Raw genomic sequence first — 19559 nt, forward strand, 5'->3', positions numbered from 1 at the left:
AATAATACTTTGGAGTGCAGGACAGTGTTGATTCTTAAGTAGATTGACTATAAGCTCATGATAAGTATATATTATATGTGCATGAGAAAACACATTCAGTAATAGTCTCTGTTTAAAAACTATCACGGTATACATTTTCCAATGTGGTGCTTGAGGAGTTTCATTCTACAGTTTACAAGGTGTAGGTTTGCACCCCAAATTCTCAGGGTATGCTGTTTTACCCAAATACTTGAAAGAAAAAGGTGCCCTGTATTTTATCCGTACTGTTGAGGGGAAAAATTATGTGTAGGTTTGTTTTACAAAACTACTTATAAAAATCAACTTCACAAATTATGTTAGGCTTTTACATAATTCCTAAGGAAGTATACATATAGATATGATACATATTTTCAAGAGACTCTTTCTATATTCTTAACTAACTTCTGGGTCCTAAGTAGACCTCACAGGTGCATAAAATCATTAATAAAGCATGTAGCATTTGCTAAATCGTACCTTGAGCTTGAATCTAATCGGAATTGCAGACTCTGGTCCTTGGTGGGGGGAAGTGTCCATCTGTGTCACATGTCATTACAAGGCCCAGGGGAGGATTCTGAAAATTGGACTCATTTGTATGCCCCTTGTCTCAGAAGAGAACTAAATATTCACAGTAGCATTTTTAAGCTGTTAACATTCTTGTTTTATGTTGCAGCTAGAGCATATTATTAGTTATTTTCCTATTTGATTCATAACGGTGCAGAATAAAACACACACACACACACACAAAACACATTGAATTTGATTTCTTTTTTAAAGTTTCCTACTTGCTTTTTATAAGCTGGTATTAATGGCAGAAGTGCTATCCAGGGCTCCCTGAAATTATTTGTCATCCCTGTATCTTTTTCTAGCAGGTGGTCCTTTCTTTTTCTCCCCCTTTGAAGATGTAGGTTTCTATATTTACATTGAAGTCATCTTATTGTACAGTAAAGACAGTGATGGTTGAAAAGAATGTGAAGACTGAGGAAGTTAGGTCCCAAACAGAGGAGAGTAAATTGTGTGGTAAATGGAGAAAGACATTGGAAAACGCTGAATTATACCCCTGACTATGAAAAAAGCCAGTGGGAAATGGAAAGAACATGAACATTTAAACTGCTCTCAGGATAGAAGTCTTGGTGGAAGAGTTCCTACTTGAGGTCTGATGTGATTCAATTATGGAATGCAGTGAGCATGGCCCCTGGGACTGTGAATCCAGCCCAAAAGCTCTGAGAATTACTTTGTCAGTGGATTGCATATGGAGAAAACTACTTAGACAAGGACTCTGTGAGACTGACTAGCTTACTTACCTTTAATTGCCAGCATTTGTGATTGTGCGATCTTGTGTAATGGTCTTTTATTTTGACTCTTTTTGAAAAAAAAAAAATGTGTTGTTGGCTTTTTTTTTTCCAGTAAAAGTAAATGCAAAGAAAACATGCATTCTTTCTCTTTATTTTAACTCAAAAAAAAGCTTTGGACATTTTCATTTTCTTCTGTCTTCTAACTTAAATCCTTCCTTTAACTAAAATACTCTATTATAATGTTTCACATCCAGGTTGTATTAGTTTCTCTTGCTGTGGGGACCACAAACTTAGGGGCTTAAGACAACACAAATTTATTATTTTACAGTTCTGGAGGTCAGAGTCTAGTATGGTCTTTCCCTGTAACCTGGAGTATGTCACCTGACCAACCGAAGGCATCTAACTGCTTACATTTTTAAGTAGCATTGTGAGGGGCACCTACCAAGTTGAAGGATGCTCCATTGACACCAAACAGCAACCCAGACAACAAGTGTCCCCGAGGGTCCACACTGAGGCCCAGGAGAGTAACTGTGGTCTGCCCCCTTCAAAACCTACATATCTGAAGCACACATTTGGAGACCCACTGCCCAGGGAGGATCCGTACTGTAAAATGTCAAGCACTAGTGGAAGTCACTATAAACTTTAAGATTGAAGCCCCCAAAAGATTTGAAACCACATTCCACAAGAACATACATCCAGAATCCCTTACATATGTCCAGGGTTTGGGGGTTGTAGGGCAAGAAATTAAGTTGAGGGCTGTTCTAGGCCTTGTATTTTCCTGACTCACCTCTGGCTTCCAGCTCTTGTTTCCAGTGAATTTTCAAATTCCATTTTGCCTCAAGTGTGCATTCCTTTACTCTGCATTGCATTACCCCACCAGGCTTCATTGCAGGACACCCATCCCGTCCTGAGTATTCCAGACTTGAGACTGTATATGTGGGGCAGGGTTTTGCCGAAGGCTTAGGGTACATGGGATGGAGACTAGCAGGTGCTCCACCCCACGGCAGCCAGCTGCATTAGCAAACACCTCAAACCTGAGCACTGGCATCCCTGTTCTTATACAGTCCCTGCCATCTCTGGCACTAGGTAATCTTGCTGGTTGTTGAGTTCATTTGTGCTTTAACCATGCTGCCTATGGCCAGAGCCCTCTCCCTCTCTTCATCCTCTGCTTCCTCTGCTCCTTAGCTTGCCAGCTCAGAATCCTCTAATTTCCTAGTATTTCTTATATAGAGCAATTTAACCACCTAACAAAGCCCTACTAAAGCAGATCCACTGCACTATGTCCAGAACCATTGTTCTAGTTATGTATTGCTGAGTAACAATCCACCCCAAAACTTAATGGCTTAAAAAACACAAAAATCGGGCTTCCTTGGTGGCGCAGTGGTTGAGAGTCCACCCAGTACGGGAGGATCCCACATGCCGTGGAGCAGCAGGGCCCATGAGCCATGGCCGCTGAGCCTGCACGTCCGGAGCCTGTGCTCCGCAACGGGAGAGGCCACAACAGTGAGAAGCCCGCGTACCGCAAAAACAAAACAAAACAAAAAAAAACCACAAAAATCATTTGTTTAACTTGTGAGTCTGCAATTTGGGCAGAGCTTGGCATGGAAGTTTTGGCTCCGCTTCAGACAGCAGCGTCACTTCCAGGGAGAATCTACTCACATGACTAGAGAGCTGATGATTGCAGTTGGAGCCAGCCAAGGGCCTCACTTCCTCTTCAGCTGGGCCTCTCCTTGGGCTGCTTGGGCTTCCTCAAAACATGGTGGCTGGGTTCCAACAATGAGTATCCAAGAGACAGGAGCAGATGCTGCCCATTTTTCATGGCCTAGTTCAGGAAGTGACACAGCATCATTTTTAGCATACTCTATTTGACAATCACAGAACCCAGATTCAGTGGGCAGGAACACAGTCCCAGCTCTCAATGGAAAGGGTGTCAAATAATTTGGAAACTTGTTTTAACCACCATCCTCATTAAGGGGTGTTTGTAAACAGATCCTTTTTTAAAAAGGAGTTTTAAAGTTAGTTCTTAGATTAGTGTAGTCTCGGTCAAAGATTTTAGAAAAAATCTAGAATGACAATGGTCTATACAAGATTTGTTGGGCATGCTTTGTGTGTGTGTTGGGAGTATGCTGGAATCTCAGAGGGCAGAATTTCACTGCTGTATTTCCAGCATGGAGGGAATCAATGTTGTTTAGGAATGAATGAATGCCTGCTATATGCCAGGTGCTCTGATTCATGAAGAGGTTCAGATTTCAGGAAGCCTTTAAACATGGTGAGAATGCCTGATACGCTGATGAAGCTCTCCAGTCTAAGCCTTGTCAAATGCACAGAGATTGAAAGAGGAAACTGGCCAGCAGCCACAAAGAGGAGATCCATGCCAGTGACCCAGCATGGGGCAGGCAGGGAGCAAAGAGGTCTAGGTGTGAAGAGAACCAGAAAACCAGTGCAATAGCAAGAGACTGAAAAAGAAAAAGTTGTGTAGGGGGCAGGTAGCTGCTGAGGTCAATAAGGGGAGGAGTGTATGGAGAAGTAGCGTGGACTAAACCCTTTGGTAGCAAGTTTATCCAACAGAAGTGGTGTGAAAAGATAGTCATCAAAGACACAGCAAAATTGTATATATATTTTTTATGCTCCTTGAAGTTACAACGCAATCAACAGATTGTCCCTTGAGTGTAATCTTCCCTGAAGGCTTATATACCTTCAGTGCTACTGGATAGAGAGGGAAAACAGGTTTTATTATACACATAGGTATATTCCACACAAACACACATTAGATACAGTATTGCAGCATAACATTATTATATATAATATGTGACATACTATATATTATTATAAAGAGAGAATTGTGAGATAATATATATTACCCCTAGCCTGTAGTTGTATTCAAGAAATATTAACTACTACAATATACCTCTCCATTATAACATTTCTGCTCCTGAAAAATTCAAGTTCACTCCTATACAGGTTGTTTAAAAATACTCAAACCAAACCATTTATTGGGATATCTCCTGTTTATAAAAATAGTGAATGTTCTTTGAAGGATATTTAGAAAATGTTAAAATTTCTAAAAACTGAAAAGTAGGGAAAATTCTTAATCACTAAACAAAATGCCTCCAGAAATAAATACTTGCAAGTGTATTTGATACTTTACCTGCTATTTTGTAGTCTATTTTTTTCTTCATAAATTTATAAACCTACCTCCTTATCTTCCAGTATTCTTAAAAGAATGATTTTTAACAGCTGTATCTTACATTTCTTTATATGGTTGTATCATAACATGTTTAATCAATCTCATATCTTTAAGTACTTAGTTTTTATGGTTTGGGACTATGAAAATAAATGCTGCAATGAACATCTTTGAACACAAATCTTTCCAAGCATCTCTGATGATTTCCTTGAGATAAAGTCCTCTGGGTAGAATTACTGAATAAAAGGACATAAACATTCTTAAAACTTTTCACACAGATGTCTCCCCACCATCCACCTCAAAACATGAAAACACCTCATTTAGAAACTTTATATTTTAGCACTTTTATAAGATTATCCTGATGATTGAGGGATGAGAAGCTCCTTGTGATTTGCTGAAATACACATTTCCCTGCCGAAAATACAAACTCTTACTTTCAACCCCCCAACAATTCCCCCAAATACACACACACACACACACACACACACACACCCCGCTTACAAACTTTAGGAGAGACCAGTGGTCTTCTTATGACTTTAAATGTCTTCCTTTTTCTCAAGAGCAAGGCTCTCAAAGTGTGACTGCCATCAACAGTGTGCGCTTTACTTGGGAAACCTCACCTGTTTCAATGCAAATCCTCAGCACACTTCAGGCCAATTGAATCCAAAATGGGGGGGAGGGGCATCAATCTGTGCTTTAACAAGCTCTCCAGGTGATTCTTCTGCACACAGTTTTGAGACCCACTGCTCTGGACCACAGGGCACTGGCAACCACCAGCTGACCTCTTTCTTGGAGGGAAGCCAGAAGGCTGATGTCCTGAGTGGAGAACTACGCTCTTCACCCACCACGTTAGTGTATTCATCCCCACAGAGAGATTCCCCTCCCCATCCTCATTTTCCTTGATGATTTTTTTTTTTTTTTTTTTTGCAGTATGCAGGCCTCTCACTGTTGTGGCCTCTCCCGTTGCAGAGCACAGGCTCCGGATGTGCAGGCTCAGTGGCCATGGCTCACGGGCCCAGCCGCTCCGCAGCATGTGGGATCTTCGCGGACCGGGGCACGAACCCGTTTTCCCTGCATTGGCAGGCGGACTCTCAACCACTGCGCTGCCAGGGAAGCCCCCTTGATGATTTTTTTAATGGAGACAATAAATGCCTGTTTCAGGGTTTTGGGGGACATTAAAAAAATAGTGCTTGAGAAATAAAGCAAAGGTACACATACAAACATACACAAAAACGAGAAAAGCAAAAACTAGGGTCTTTGGGCTGCTTCTTTTTGAAATAACAAATCATTGGAAACAATTTCAATACCTATAAATAAGAGAATAGGTAAACAAAATGAGGCTTATTAGTACAGTGGAACAGAATGATGTCATTTAATGAATGAATGGGAACCACCTGTATCTGCATGAATAAATCTGAAGAGCAATGCTGAGGGACAAAATCAAGTTGCAAAATGACAGGTGTAGTGTGATACCATTTATATAAACTCCCAAGTATATCAAACAAAAATGTCTATTTTATGACTACACAGAAACTTCCTAAGAACCAAAAGTCTGGATAGAAAGATACCAACTTGAGGAGAGTGGCTAGTTCTATGGAGGGAGGAAGGGAGATCAGGGAAAGACAAAAAAAGGGGCTTTAACTATACCTGTCTATTTTTTTTAAATATCTGAAGTCAAGAAGGACTTCCCTGGTGGCGCAGTGGTTAAGAATCAAGGGACCGCAACAAGCTCAGTAATTGTAGCTTGCAGGCTCTAGAGCACAGGCTCGGTAGTTGTGGCGCACGGGCTTAGTTGCTCCATGGCATGCGGGATCTTCCTGGACCAGGGCTCGAACCCGTGCCCCCTGCATCGGCAGGCGGATTCTTAACCACTGCGCCACCAGGGAAGCGCCAAACCTGGATCTTAAATGCGTAGATGTTTCGCCCTCTATTTTCCATCTGAAGTATTTTGTAATTAAGAAAAATATTTTATTAAAAAAATTGTGTTTTGACCAGGAGCTTTTGTGAAATCATGTTTATTTTACTAAATTGCGTATCATAAGAAAAGAAATATTGCTTTTCTTCCTTTTTGGCAAAGTTAATCTAGCCCTTATTGTTTGTTCCTTTATTTTTTTCTTTTGAGGAAAACGTTAGAGCACTGGGCCATGAGGGACATTGCTTCACTCTGGAGGCTCTGACGGACAGCAGGCTCTGTCTGCTTCAAATGTCTCCTTGGCCACTCTGAAGGCAGTCTGAGCATCCTGAAAGTTACAAATGTACTGACATCCCTGGGGAATAGCTCAGTAGTTACTGAACACCGGCTGTGCTATGTGGAGGATACTAAGGACGTATACATGGCCCTGAGCTTGAGAAGCTCACCTTTCATTTGGGAAAATAGGCTATTTACATAATAAAAGAAAATTTTAATGACATAAGGAAAGAGAGGAGGGCAGGTTGGTATGGTTAATTCACAAGTGGTGGTATATGTAATAAGTGTACCTGGGAAGCAGGTGGCTCAGTAGCTGGCAGTTTCTATGCATAGGAAATGCAGCGGAAGCTGGGCTTGGGAAGATTCATTTGGGCAGAGGGCAGGTGGAAGGATGAGAGCCAAGGAACCGGAACAGCTGAATGCTGTTGTGTTTGGAGAGTGCACGTGACAGGAACAGGAGGTGTGCTGTTCGTTAAGACTAGTACACATGAGGCTGGAATAAAATGTCGAACTGGAGTGGGGAGAAGAAATTGACTTCCAGGTTTAGGAGCTTAGACTGGATCCTGGGTACATGCTTAAACTCTAGAGGGAGACTCCAGGGTTAAATCCTGACTCTGCTCTCCACCAGCTGTGCGATCTTAAACAAGTCACTGAATATCTCTGTTCTTCAGTTCTCCATACACAGAAGGTGTATAATAACAGTTTCTACCTTATAGGGTTGTTTTGAGAATGAAACGATTGGATACCTATGAAGTGCCTAGAGCAGTACATGTTGCCTAACAGGTGTAACATAAAATGTTGAGTAAAAAGGGTAGAGGGAGACTGTGGAAGACTTTGGTTAAGCACAAATAATTCTAATTTTTAGGTATTGTCTTCTCATCCCATAAGTGCTTTGTATTCACCAAGGCCCCTCAGATTTTATTAAAGAGCTTACGTCTTCTTCCCTAATTGGGGAATATATTAGAACGTGTCCACTCTTAAGCATCTCTTTGTTTCTCAATCATTTGATTCATCTCATACTGAAATCTTACTCATGACTGTGTTTACATGGTTGATCCTCAGGCAGATTGAGTGGAAGAAGTATAAAAAAGTGGGGATAGGTACCTCAAAACAGAATGGAGGTGACTCACTTTCACCAACAAAAGAGTCAGGTAATTTAAACCTAAAGCCTATTCTGAAAAGAGAACGTCCAAACTTTTACATGTAATCCTAGATTATGGCAGGAATCTTTCTAGTAAAAATAGAAGGATGAAAATAGCATACAGGTTTATGTGATGTTCCAAGTCAACTGTGAATAAATTAAACTTTTATTAATAGGAGAGTAGCAAAGGATTACTAACTCATTCTAGCTTAACTGTAATCCCATTATGGAAGGTAAATGATTACCTAATGTACCTCCAATGGCGGACTTTTTATTGATATCAATTTTTATGTTCTTCTCTAATCTCATCAAATAGCATATGCAATTGTGTGGTAGACTCTCTGAGAATGTGAAGTGTCTGCACACTCAAGCTGAAGACAAACAGATCTGACTCCATTTGGGGGTCTGAGATGTCCTGGATAGTAAAGGAAGCTGATGCACAAAGAAGCCAATTCTGGTGAAACGGTAGATGAAGAGAGGTGAAGAAATCATATGGCCACCTTCAAATTTCACCTCCTTGATGAATTTTTCTTTATCTTTCTCCTCTTTATGCTCTCTTAGGATTGTGAACACGTTTCTTTTACAACATTTATTAATTGTACTAAAATTATTTGTAGTTGTATTGTTTTCCCTAATTCACTGAGTTTCTTGAGTTGAGGCAACCCATCTAAATTTTTTTAACCTAGTATATTTCTTGATCCTAATAGACTTTCCACATTGTAAGATAATTAATTAAAGAAATTAATAAATTGTAGAGGAGAACCCATCATATAAACTGGAGCTAGATTTCTTCCATTTTCTCCTCCAAACCCCTCTCTACCCTTTCCATCTTTGTGGATAGTCTGGGTCCATAGAAACTCTTGCCCTCTGCCTTGTGGCTGGTCTCAGCCAATGGGTACCATAGGCAGGAGATCCAAGGGAGAAAAGAAAGTGAAGTCAGGATGTTTGTTTCCCTGGTTCCCTCCAGTGGAGGTGGTGAGGGCTGCTTGTGTCCCTTAATCCAAGGCCACAGGTCCACATGGCTTAGGCTCTTTGGGTTCCAGTGATCTCCCTTGACCTTTCCTTCTCCCTGTTGTTATGAGCCTGGAGGTGCTGTTATCACCCTTGAGGTTTCCTTATATCCTGCCCTTATCTTTCTAAGGTTTATTAAGCTCTTCTCAAGTTACCCAGTTTGGATGTGCCATCAGTTTTATGCAGTGGCCCTGTTTCCTACAGGGATCCTGACAGAGAAAAAGAAAGAGACAGTGAGGGTGAAGGTGACTAAGAATATGCAGAAGTTTAGACACAGAGATGATATCCTGCTCAAGTCCTGAAGAAGGATAATGACTGAGTTGAGATGCAATCTTCCTCCCATATTTTCTTCATTCTCAAAAATGTTGTACATGTCACTTATGATATGGAGTCCTTCTTACTATTTTCTAGAACTTTCTACTGGAACCTGCTTATTTTAAGGCTGAATTTTTTATTCATTCCATGCTTCCTCATGGAAATACTTAGTCTTTTTTCTTGGTAATTATCACATTCACAGAGAACAAAGGCAAAGGGATTTGGTAAAGAAAGGATTGGTGAAATCTGAAGTCAATTTAGGCAAGTAGAGAAACGGATGAAAGTCGTGTTTTTACAAAATATGAGAATAATCTTACAATGTGAAAGTAGTGTTTTCATGATAAGCAAATAAATAAGCCTGGTAATCTTCCCAAAACCCATTTTCCTCATGGATGAAAGTCCAGAAAATAGATTCACTCCATGGAGTAGTCGTAACGTAACACGTTGCTTTTTGTCAGGAGTTCTATTGGACCACATATTGAAAGTGAGTATTAGCGAACACTTATTAAGTTCTTGCTGTGTACCAGGCGCTGGTGCATAACCTAACCTCATCCTCACAACAACCCATGAGGAGAGGCTCATTTCACAGATGTGAAAGCCAAGAGGCTTGGCAGTTTATATAGCAGGACTATGTGGAAGAGGTGAGATTTCAGATAGGCAGGAGTATCCTACTCAGAATCGCCCTCACTACTGTCCTCCCCTGCTTCCCACGTTCCTGGATGCTGCATGTGAGAGGTTCAGCTATCCCAGCCATACTGCTCCAAGCCCTGAGAGTTAGAGAAGCATGACCACTGTGCTGTCTGACTAGTTGGAAGGTAGAGGTAGAAAGAACACGTAAACAAACCCCATTTTATTGAAACCGGTCATAGGTAAATAAGAACATTGTGCACCACATCTCTAACATTAAAAACAACATTGATGGACTTCCCTGGTGGCGCAGTGGTTAAGAATCCGCCTGCCAATGCAGGAGACACGGGTTTGAGCCCTGGTCCAGGAAGATCCCACATGCCACGGAGCAACTAAGCCCGTGCGCCACAACTACTGAGCCTGCGCTCTAGAGCCACAACTACTGAACCCGCATGCCACAATGACTGAAGCCCACGCGCCTAGAACCCGTGCTCTGCAACAAAGAGAAGCCACTGCAATGAGAAGCCCGCGCACCGCAATGAAGAGTAGCCCCCGCTCGACACAAATAGAGAAAGCCTGCACGCAGCAACAAAGACCCAACGCAGCCAAAAATAAATAAATAAATAAAAATTTAAAAAACATTGATGAAAGTGGAAAATAACATTTATCAAATGCTACTGTGTGCTCAACACTATACATGCATTATCTCAATGAATCCTTAAACCAACCCAGTGAAATAGGGATTATCATACCTATTTTAGAGATGACAGATAGAGTCATATACGCAAAATCATTCAACCAATAAGTAGTAGAACTAGAATTCCAAGCCAGGCCTCCCTGCCCCACTCCCCTGCTGGACCCACTGTCTCAGCTGACAACTAAATTAATGCAGAAGAAGCAACAAAGCTGTGATCAATCTGAGTCTGGAACAGACTCTTAATGTTAGGATAGACATCTCGAATTCTGTTCCTCCTCCCTGTACAGGAGTGCATTTAGGCTATTTTGAATGTGTTTTAAGGTTTCAAATAAGTTTTTATGAATTTTAAAATATATTACTTAGTGAAAATAGGACCAGATCATTGCCAAGTGATCTGAGCCTTCCTTTTGGGTTCGGGGGTTATTATTATCCCTCATTACTATCACCCTCACCACCATCTTCACTAGCACCATCATCTGGGCTATGTCCACACTTACCACTTCCATTCAACCTTCAACCTCCAAGTTTGAACCAGGGCAATTAAGCAATAAAAAAGAAATAAAATAAAATAAATAAATTAATTAATTAAAATAAAAAGAAATTAAAGATATTCAGATTGGAAAGGAAAAAGTAAAACAATCTCTATTTATAGTTGATGTGATCTTTTATATGGAAAATCCTTCTATCATAAGATATTAGAATAAGTGAGTTCAGCAGGGTTGCAGGATACATGATCAAATACAAAAAAAAATTGTATTTCTATATACTTGCAATGAACAATCTGAAACTGAAAGTAAGAAAACAATTCCATTTATAATAGCATCAAAAATAATAAAACACTTGGAATAAACTTAACAAAAGAAGTGCAAAACTTATACTCTGAAAGTTACAAAATGCAGTTGAGAGAAATTTTAAAAGATTTAAGTAAGTGGAAGGGTGTCTCACATTCATGGGTCAGGAGACTTAATATGGTTAATATGGTAATAGTTCTGAAACTGATGCACAGGTTGAATATAATCCTTATCAGAATCCCAGCTGGCTTTGTAGAAAGTGACAAGCTGATCCTAAAATTCACATGGTAACTCAAGAGACTCAGGATAGCCACAACAATCTTGAAAAAGAACAAAGTAGGTAGACTCACAAGTCCCAATTTCAAAACTTACTACAAAGCAACAACAATCAAGAGAGTGTAGTACTGGGATAAAGATAACATGCAGATTAATGGTATAAAACTGACAATCCAGAAATGAGCATTTACATTTATAGTCAACTGATTTTCAACAAAGGTGCCAAGACAATTTAGTGGGGAAAAAATAATCTTTCAACAAATACTGCTGGGACAACCAGGTATCCTCATACAAAAGAATGAATTTGGGCCCCTACCACACATCATATAAAAAGATTAAGTCAATATAGACCAAATACTTAACTTAAAGCTAAAACTATGAAACTATTAGAAGAAAACATAGGGGTAAATCTTTGTGACCTTGGATTTGGCAGTGGTTGCTTGGATATGACCAAAAGTACAAGCAACAAAAGAAAACATAGATTACTTGGATTTCACCACAATTTAAAACTTTTGTGCTTCAGAGGACATTATCAAGAAAGTGAAAAGACATCACACAGAATGAAAAAAAAATTCGCAAATCATATATCTGATAAGGGACTTACACCCCAAGTATATAAGGAACTCTTACAACTCAATAATAAAAACAAATAATCCAATTTTTAAAAGGGCAAAGGATCTGAATAAACATTTCTCCAAAAAAGATGTAATAATATGTAATGGCTAATAAATACATTGAAGGATGCTCAACATCATTAGTCATTAGGGAAATGCAGATCAAAACCATAGTGAGATATCACTTCACATCCACTAGGATGGTTATAATCAAAAAGAAAGGTAATAAAATTGTAGCTGAGGATGTGGAGACATCAGAACCCTCATATACTGCTGATGGCAGTATAAAATGGTGTAGTCACTTCAGAAAACAACCTGGCAATTCTTAAACAGCTAAACATAGGGTTGCCATTTGACCCAGCAATTCTACTCCTGGGTATATACCCAAGAGAAATGAAAGCATATGCCCACACAAAAATTTGTACACAAAAGTTCTTAACAGAATTATTCATAATAGCCAAAGGTGAAAACTACCCAAATGTCCATCAGCTGATAAATGGCGTATCTACATAATGGGATATTATTCAACTGTAAAAAAGAGTGAAGTACTGATACTAGCTGCAACACGGAAGAACCTTGAAAACATAATGCTAAGTGAAGGAAGCCAGTCAAAAAAGACCATGTAGTTATAAGATTACATTTATATGAAATCTCCAGGATAAATCTATAGAGACAGAAAGCAGATTAGTGATCGCCTCAGGCTGGGAGATTGAAGAGATTGGGGGTAGGAGCTAGGAGTACAGATTTCTTTTTGAAATGATGAAAATGTTCCCCAATAGATTGTATGATAGTTGTACAACTTTGAGACTCTACTATATTTATATATAATACAAAAAATTGAATTCTACACTACAAGTGGATGAATTGTATGTGATGTGGATTGCATCTCAGTAAAGCTGCTATCAAAAAAATGCACATTTGTTGGTAGCACATTCAGACCTGCCTCCAGGGATGAAGCACCTTTCACGGAGGAAGGGACACAGGACACTTGGCAAAGAAAAATATCGAGACCTGTGAGTGTACAAGGACTTCTGATACTGTCAGAGAAAGAGACCTAGAACTACAGAGAAAGGACAAGGACTCTCAGAACTTTGTAGCATAGCTTAAAGCTTTGTAGCCACTGTTCCAGGCTTGTCATTTTCATAACTACTATTTGTATTCTTTTAGCAGCAAATTTAAAAAACCCAAACAATCTGGGAAATATAGTGGATCCAGAGAGCAGTTTCTGGGGTAAGACTGCTATATTTGAATTCTAGTTTTACCATTTCCTAGCTGAGAAAAGGTCTCCTGTGGGGTAAGTTAAATGTCTTCTGTGTCCTGGTTTCTCCATCTGTAATTGTGCTGTCCAATTCAGTAGCCATTAGCCACATGTGGCTATTGAACACTTGAAATGAGCTAATCCAAATTGAGATGTGCTATAGGTGCAAATTACATATCACATTTCCAAGACCTAATCCTCTCCCCCAAAATAGAATATCCTATTTGATATGATAATACTTTGGATATAGTGGGTTAAAAATAAATTATTAGGGCTTCCCTGGTGGCACAGTGGTTGAGAGTACGCCTGCCGATGCAGGGGACGTGGGTTCATGCCCCGGTCCGGGAGGATCCCACATGCCGCGGAGGGGCTGGGCCCGTGAGCCATGGCTGCTGAGCCTGAGCGTCCGGAGCCTGTGCTCCACAACGGGAGAGGCCACAGCAGTGAGAGGCCCATGTACCGCAATAAATAAATAAATAAATAAATAAATAAATAAATAAAGTTCATGTCACCTGTTTCTATTTTTTGAACATGGCCACTAGCAATTTAAAATTGCTTATGTTTATATTTATTAACATTTATATTACAAACCTACATTTGTATTTATGGTTATTTTTAAACAGGTTTATATTTATAAACAGAAGTCAAAATTATCTGTTTACATTATATTTCTATTGGAAAGTGCCAGTCTACAACATGGAAGTAATAACATTCCCCGTTAAATGTGGTTGTTGTGAAAATTAAATAATTTTTAATATACGTAAAATGCTTAAAAATCCCTGACCCTTACAAGCGCTAAATAAGTGTTAGCTTTAAAAATGTATTTGAAGGTGGTCAGGTTCAAAGAAGCAGAGGGCAACTTGCCATGGGCAGTACATCTCTGAAAGACAGGGCATGACAGTAGCGCTTTGTAGAAGAACAGCCAGGCTAAATCCTTCAGGTCTGCAAGGAGAGGCTGACTGGGCACAGGGGCTCATGCCAGAGGGTCACGCAGTTCCCAGACAGCCATCCCTGCAAAAGTCAGCCATCTGGACACTGGTGTTTGAAACAGGTCAACAATAAGGATGCCAAGTAAGTCTTTCTGGCTCCAATATGTCATATAAAATGTGAAATATCACCCTACTCCTCTAAAATTTGTCTCATTTATCTAGAAAGGAGTTAATGTTTGTTCTATGCTTCAGGTTTCTTTTTTCTTTGGAGCATGTTAGAGTTGGTAAGTACCATCCATTCTCCAAATAAGTGGCCATATTTGACTCAGCCAGGCAGATAAGCAGTTGGGAAATAGCATAACAGTAATATCCGTGACACTGCAGTCATCACTTTTAAGTAAGCTATTATTTTACATAATAAGTAAGTTATTATCACAGAAGCAGCTGTGATTTACTAAGTGTCACATGGATGAGGTTCCTTAGCCCACAGCCTCTTCAGCTCAGTGCCCTGGATCAACTTGCTTTTGCTGCACCATGAGTATCTCTACAGAACACTTCCTCCAAGGCCAATGCCACCACCACCAAGAGTACCCCTGAAACCCTCCTGTTTTTATTCCTTTTTCTCTTCTCAATAACATAACAGTACGTGTGCAGGTCCAGAGCTTTATAAAAACTGGGCTTAGAGCTTGTTTTTAAGCTTGCCGGTCCTTATGAGCTTCTGACTGCTTCTGCTGCTATTTTCAATAGCGTATTTTCCAAAGGGCTCTGACCACCTATTAGAGCATCTGGCCTGTTCTACAGAGCTTCAGAGGCTTAGCTGTATATGTGTCTGGGCTCAGAAAGGGGCAGGAACAGAGAAATATGGTGCTCGAAATAATGGAAGACAAAAGCAATTCAATAGGAATTCCACATATTTATTTCATCACACATCATTTTAAATTTACAACTAGTGGTGGGCTAGCTAAACTTCCCGTGTGTGTGTGCATGTGTGTGTGTGTGTGTGTGTGTGTGTGTTTAATGGACAAGTGAGCACCTGTTATCTGTTTTGGGCCTGTCGCTATCCAAACATGTATCTGTTTTATTAGTAAATATTTGAAAATGGTTAACGTGGCTCTTTTAATTTGTACAAATAGAGACACTCTTCTTGATTTCATTTTTTAGAAGTCCAAATCCATCAGGTTCTCAAAGCATTATTAAATTCTCTCAGCCATTCTGGCTTTTGTAGACTGCAGTCCAACAGACTGGAATTTCCACCACAAAACAATTGAGTGAAAAATAAAATGATGAATATTTGAGGATGTCCCTTGCTTTTTTTAAAGGACAGTGGACCACATTATAGTCTCAAAGAGATACAGCACAAGAAAAAATCAAATGGAGTTCCTGAAATTAATATTTCTAATTCTGATATGCTGAGTCCGACATTTTTGTAAGCCAGAAGGCAGAGGACTGATTAGCTTTCTTCTAGCGATCTGACTACATGGCCAGCAGAAAGAAGAGATGGTATGTGTTCATTCTGTGTGCCTCCTACCTCAATACTCAATAAAACTAACAGAAGAGATAAATTTTAATTCTTGAAGATGGCTGACAAAAGCCATTAAAAGTCTTATCCCTTTCCTCCCTGCTCCCCTTTCCAAGAAAAAAAGGTCTGTTTTTTCCTGATTGGGCATGTTTCGTAGAAACAAGCTGTGTAAGTTTCTACCAAGGGCTTCATATACATTGACTGAAAATTGTGCTCTCCTGAATGTGTGTCTGTGTGTCTTATTTTTTACAAACAATAGTTTCTTCTTAGGGCAGAACTATTTTCATAGTACTAAATGTGATTTGAGAGAGATACAATACAACTAAGAATGCTACTAAAAGTGTCACATAGGTTGGCTCACAATGACACTGTAGGTAGTACTGAATGATTCAGGCCCAAGCTTAATTATGTGAGGTTTTTCATTGTTTTTTACAAAACTCTTAAATACAGGTAAATATGTAAACACTGTGCTCTCAGGGAGCAAGTACTTAGGCATGTCACATCATATCCCTTCCAGGGAGATGGATTCCAGTGAAACAGCCCCATCAGTTTCAAAACCAACCGCTGGAACTACTCTCTGGTTGAGGAGGAAACACCGCCTTGCACATGTCAGAGTTCTCTTGGTGCAGCGGGAATTCAGATCCCGCTATTAGGCTTTCTTTTCTCCTCCGAGAGACATAACCTCTGCCTGTGGACAGCCTTTCATACTTTGTCTCAAATTGCCTGCATAATAACAATAATAACAAAATTACACACATATTAAAGTCACCCCACACCCATCAGAGCCAAGTTATTGAGTGAACACTTGAAGCTTCTGTTTCAAAGCCATTTGAGAAAGGATGTGAGTACCAAAGACGACTAGCTTTCGTTCCCACGAATGGGGTGATTTTTTTCTTCGCATTTCTTTTTACACCAGCAGATACACTCCACATGCCTGGGATATGGGAGTGCTGCTACTTGTTCTTCTGGAATGAGGGACCAAATGCCTCTCAGCTTTCTGCAGAGGCTGCTAAGCTTTGTAGGCCTTGCTATGTCCCCCACCCTCATTCCAGGAGCCCCACCTTTGGAGTATTCCCCTTTTGAGAAAGGAGCAAATCCAACTGGATTTAAGCTGAGAATGCTGACAGGGAAACATCCCCAGAGCCCTGGCCCAAGTGAAATGTGGAACCTAACCAGTTAGCCTTGTGCCTGGGCTGCTGGTCCCTGCATTTTGACCATTGAAGGTTGATTTTCTAAAATGTATTAACGGAGGTTTATTCTAGACATAGGTTAATAAATTAGCAACAGCTTAATGTACAATAATCTACAATCTTTTCTTCTGTAAAAACATAACCTGTTCATATTTGTACTTACATCACCTAGCATTCCTTACATGGATCATGAAATGAAAAAATAAAGAAAGAAGGTGCGTAACTCTGCCCTACTTATCAAAGGAGATCATGTAAAACATGATTCTCTGCTTTAAGTCTACAGATTCCCTTCATGGTTAAGCGTGCATGTCAAGGCGACCTCTACACGCACCACAGAAAAGTCAGTGCTCCCTAGACCCGAAGCAGCCTACTTCCTCACTATAGTATTATTAGAATAATTGTTACAAAATTCAAAGGGCACAGTGTAAATGAAAAGCTCTAGAGTGGATAAGGTGTTGGGAAAACTACATGGACAGTTATATATTTAGTTTCTGGGACACTAAGTACTCTACTAAAAGCCTTTTTTTTTAAAATTCAAAATCCCAAAATCTTAAGCTTGAGCCAAAACTTAAACCAGGTCAAGTTGCTGTTGTATGGATTACCTAAAAATTGTGATTCATTTGGGCTCTTAAACCATGGTAAATGATTGTCAGATGTTCTGTTTTGAACTTTCTGTCCAAGAGACAACTGTGAAGATAGCTGATAGTAAATATGCATCTAGTGTTTTTGCTGAAACTGTGTGGTAATTCTTACAGTAAATCAAATCCCTTTGTTGCCTTGATAAATTATTTCTGGGCTAGAATATGATATTATCTCCAGAATCAAATGAACTAGTCATTATAGTTTCTTGGTATCCTAGAAACTAACTTTTTTTTTAGTCTTATCAATTATTCTTTTACTTATTTAAAGAAAAGTCATGTTTCACTGGGTTTTTACCATTTTCCTTTAATTTCTATAACAGAATGCGCAAAACTGGGTGCAAGTTCCTGGTGAACTGGGGCTGGCCGTGGAACATTCCATAAGCACTGCTTCTTACCTGTATGGAACTCCATCCCTGTCCATCTGCAGGCACACTAAGAAGGGGTACTGAGAAAACTGCACTGTGGAGATAAACTCCAAGCCTGCTTCTGCTTCCACACCAATTTCCAGGCCAGCTTTCACAAAAGAGGAGTCCACTGTGATGTCACCAGTTATTACCACAGTTACCCTAAGAATTGAGCAAAATAAACTGTTAATCACATTTAACTGAGCTGAACTAACAGACCACAGGGTCTGAATTTCTCATGCTGATAACTGGAAAGAAACACTTAAGGGACTAATAGGTGACCTAAATGTGCTTAGAATTCTGTTGGTAACCAGGAACTGGTTTGTCCCAGCAGCTGGGCAGTGAAGTTTTACCCTACTCCTGAGTCCTCCCCCAGCCTTCAATTCTAGATGTGGGAATGAAATGTCTATCAGGCATTAATGTTTGGTATGGGCATACCAAGAGCCATGATGAAAACATGCCTGGGACCTGGTCCTATCAGGAAGTCAGAAATACCTGTGTTATCTTAAAACAAAGTCTAAGCTCACCCAGAAGACAGTTGATGTTTACAACAATTTTCTTGGTAACTATCTCTCTGTTGGCTTCTATGTAGCTACCTCAATTCCATTTCATTACTTTCTCCAAAGGGTCTCTGATGACAGAAGTCTATGGTGGCCAAGATATTTGAAAAATACAGTATCACAAAGAACCCTTCCTACAGCATGTATATTGGGTGCCCCAGAAAGGACAGATATCATAGGTTCTCCAGTGATCACCTAGACAGATTGGATTGACTCAGATAGAGGCTTGGATGAAAATGAAGAGGATAAACAATCCTAGCAGAAGGCTTACCTCTAGGACTACTCTAATTTAATTGTAGACTTTAGATGAAATCAGAGCTGTACGTTCGTGCTCTTTTAATAGGCTACTAATTTTTGTTGTGCTTCTCACAGCACACCTGCTGCTATTGCCAGTGTAAAAGTAGGTCAGAGGTGGTATCATTTAAATCCCTGAATCCTTTTCCCTGAATTCATTAAATCCCTGAATACCTTCTAATATCTTACACTCAACAAAGGCTTTAGAGATATTTTTTAAATGAACAAATGGAAAATTGAAGATGAATTGGCTATAATGTGGATACTGGCAGATACTTAGGGATATCGTGTCTCTTTTAAAAAGCCAGAAATTTTTGTTGTAGCTGTTGTTGATTTCCTTCTGAAAATAATTCAGTTCAGTTTAATTTGGGTAAACTTCTGTCTAGAAAATACATCAAAAAGATGACCAAGATGACTGATGCAGTGGGAAGCCCTAAATTATATTGCTTATCACTCTGAAACCCTCTCCCATTTCTCATTCTTTGGTTCCTTTCAGTAACGCTGAGGGTCACCTTTCATGTTAAATGTGCCACCCTTTGATTTTTCTCAATTCCTTCATCCATTGTTCAAAATAAACTAAAAATCTAATTTTAGCACTCCTATCTCACTT

The 19559-nt window shown here is 39.7% G+C and overlaps 1 protein-coding gene across 1 annotated transcript in view; it reads right to left on the minus strand.

The window, feature by feature from the left end:
• Positions 1-16411: 16411 nt before the first annotated feature.
• The window catches only part of MTTP (microsomal triglyceride transfer protein), a gene marked incomplete at both ends in the record, with an annotated part of 43993 nt that continues 40845 nt past the window's right edge, over positions 16412-19559 (minus strand). Inside the window, 2 exons of the mRNA XM_079703458.1 lie at positions 16412-16583; positions 18087-18257. Coding sequence (XP_079559584.1) covers positions 16412-16583; positions 18087-18257 — 343 coding nt within the window. The remainder of the gene's footprint in view (positions 16584-18086; positions 18258-19559) is intronic.

The sequence above is a fragment of the Hyperoodon ampullatus genome, assembly GCF_949752795.1.
Source record: "Hyperoodon ampullatus genome assembly, chromosome: 1".
Lineage (NCBI taxonomy): Eukaryota > Metazoa > Chordata > Mammalia > Artiodactyla > Ziphiidae > Hyperoodon > Hyperoodon ampullatus.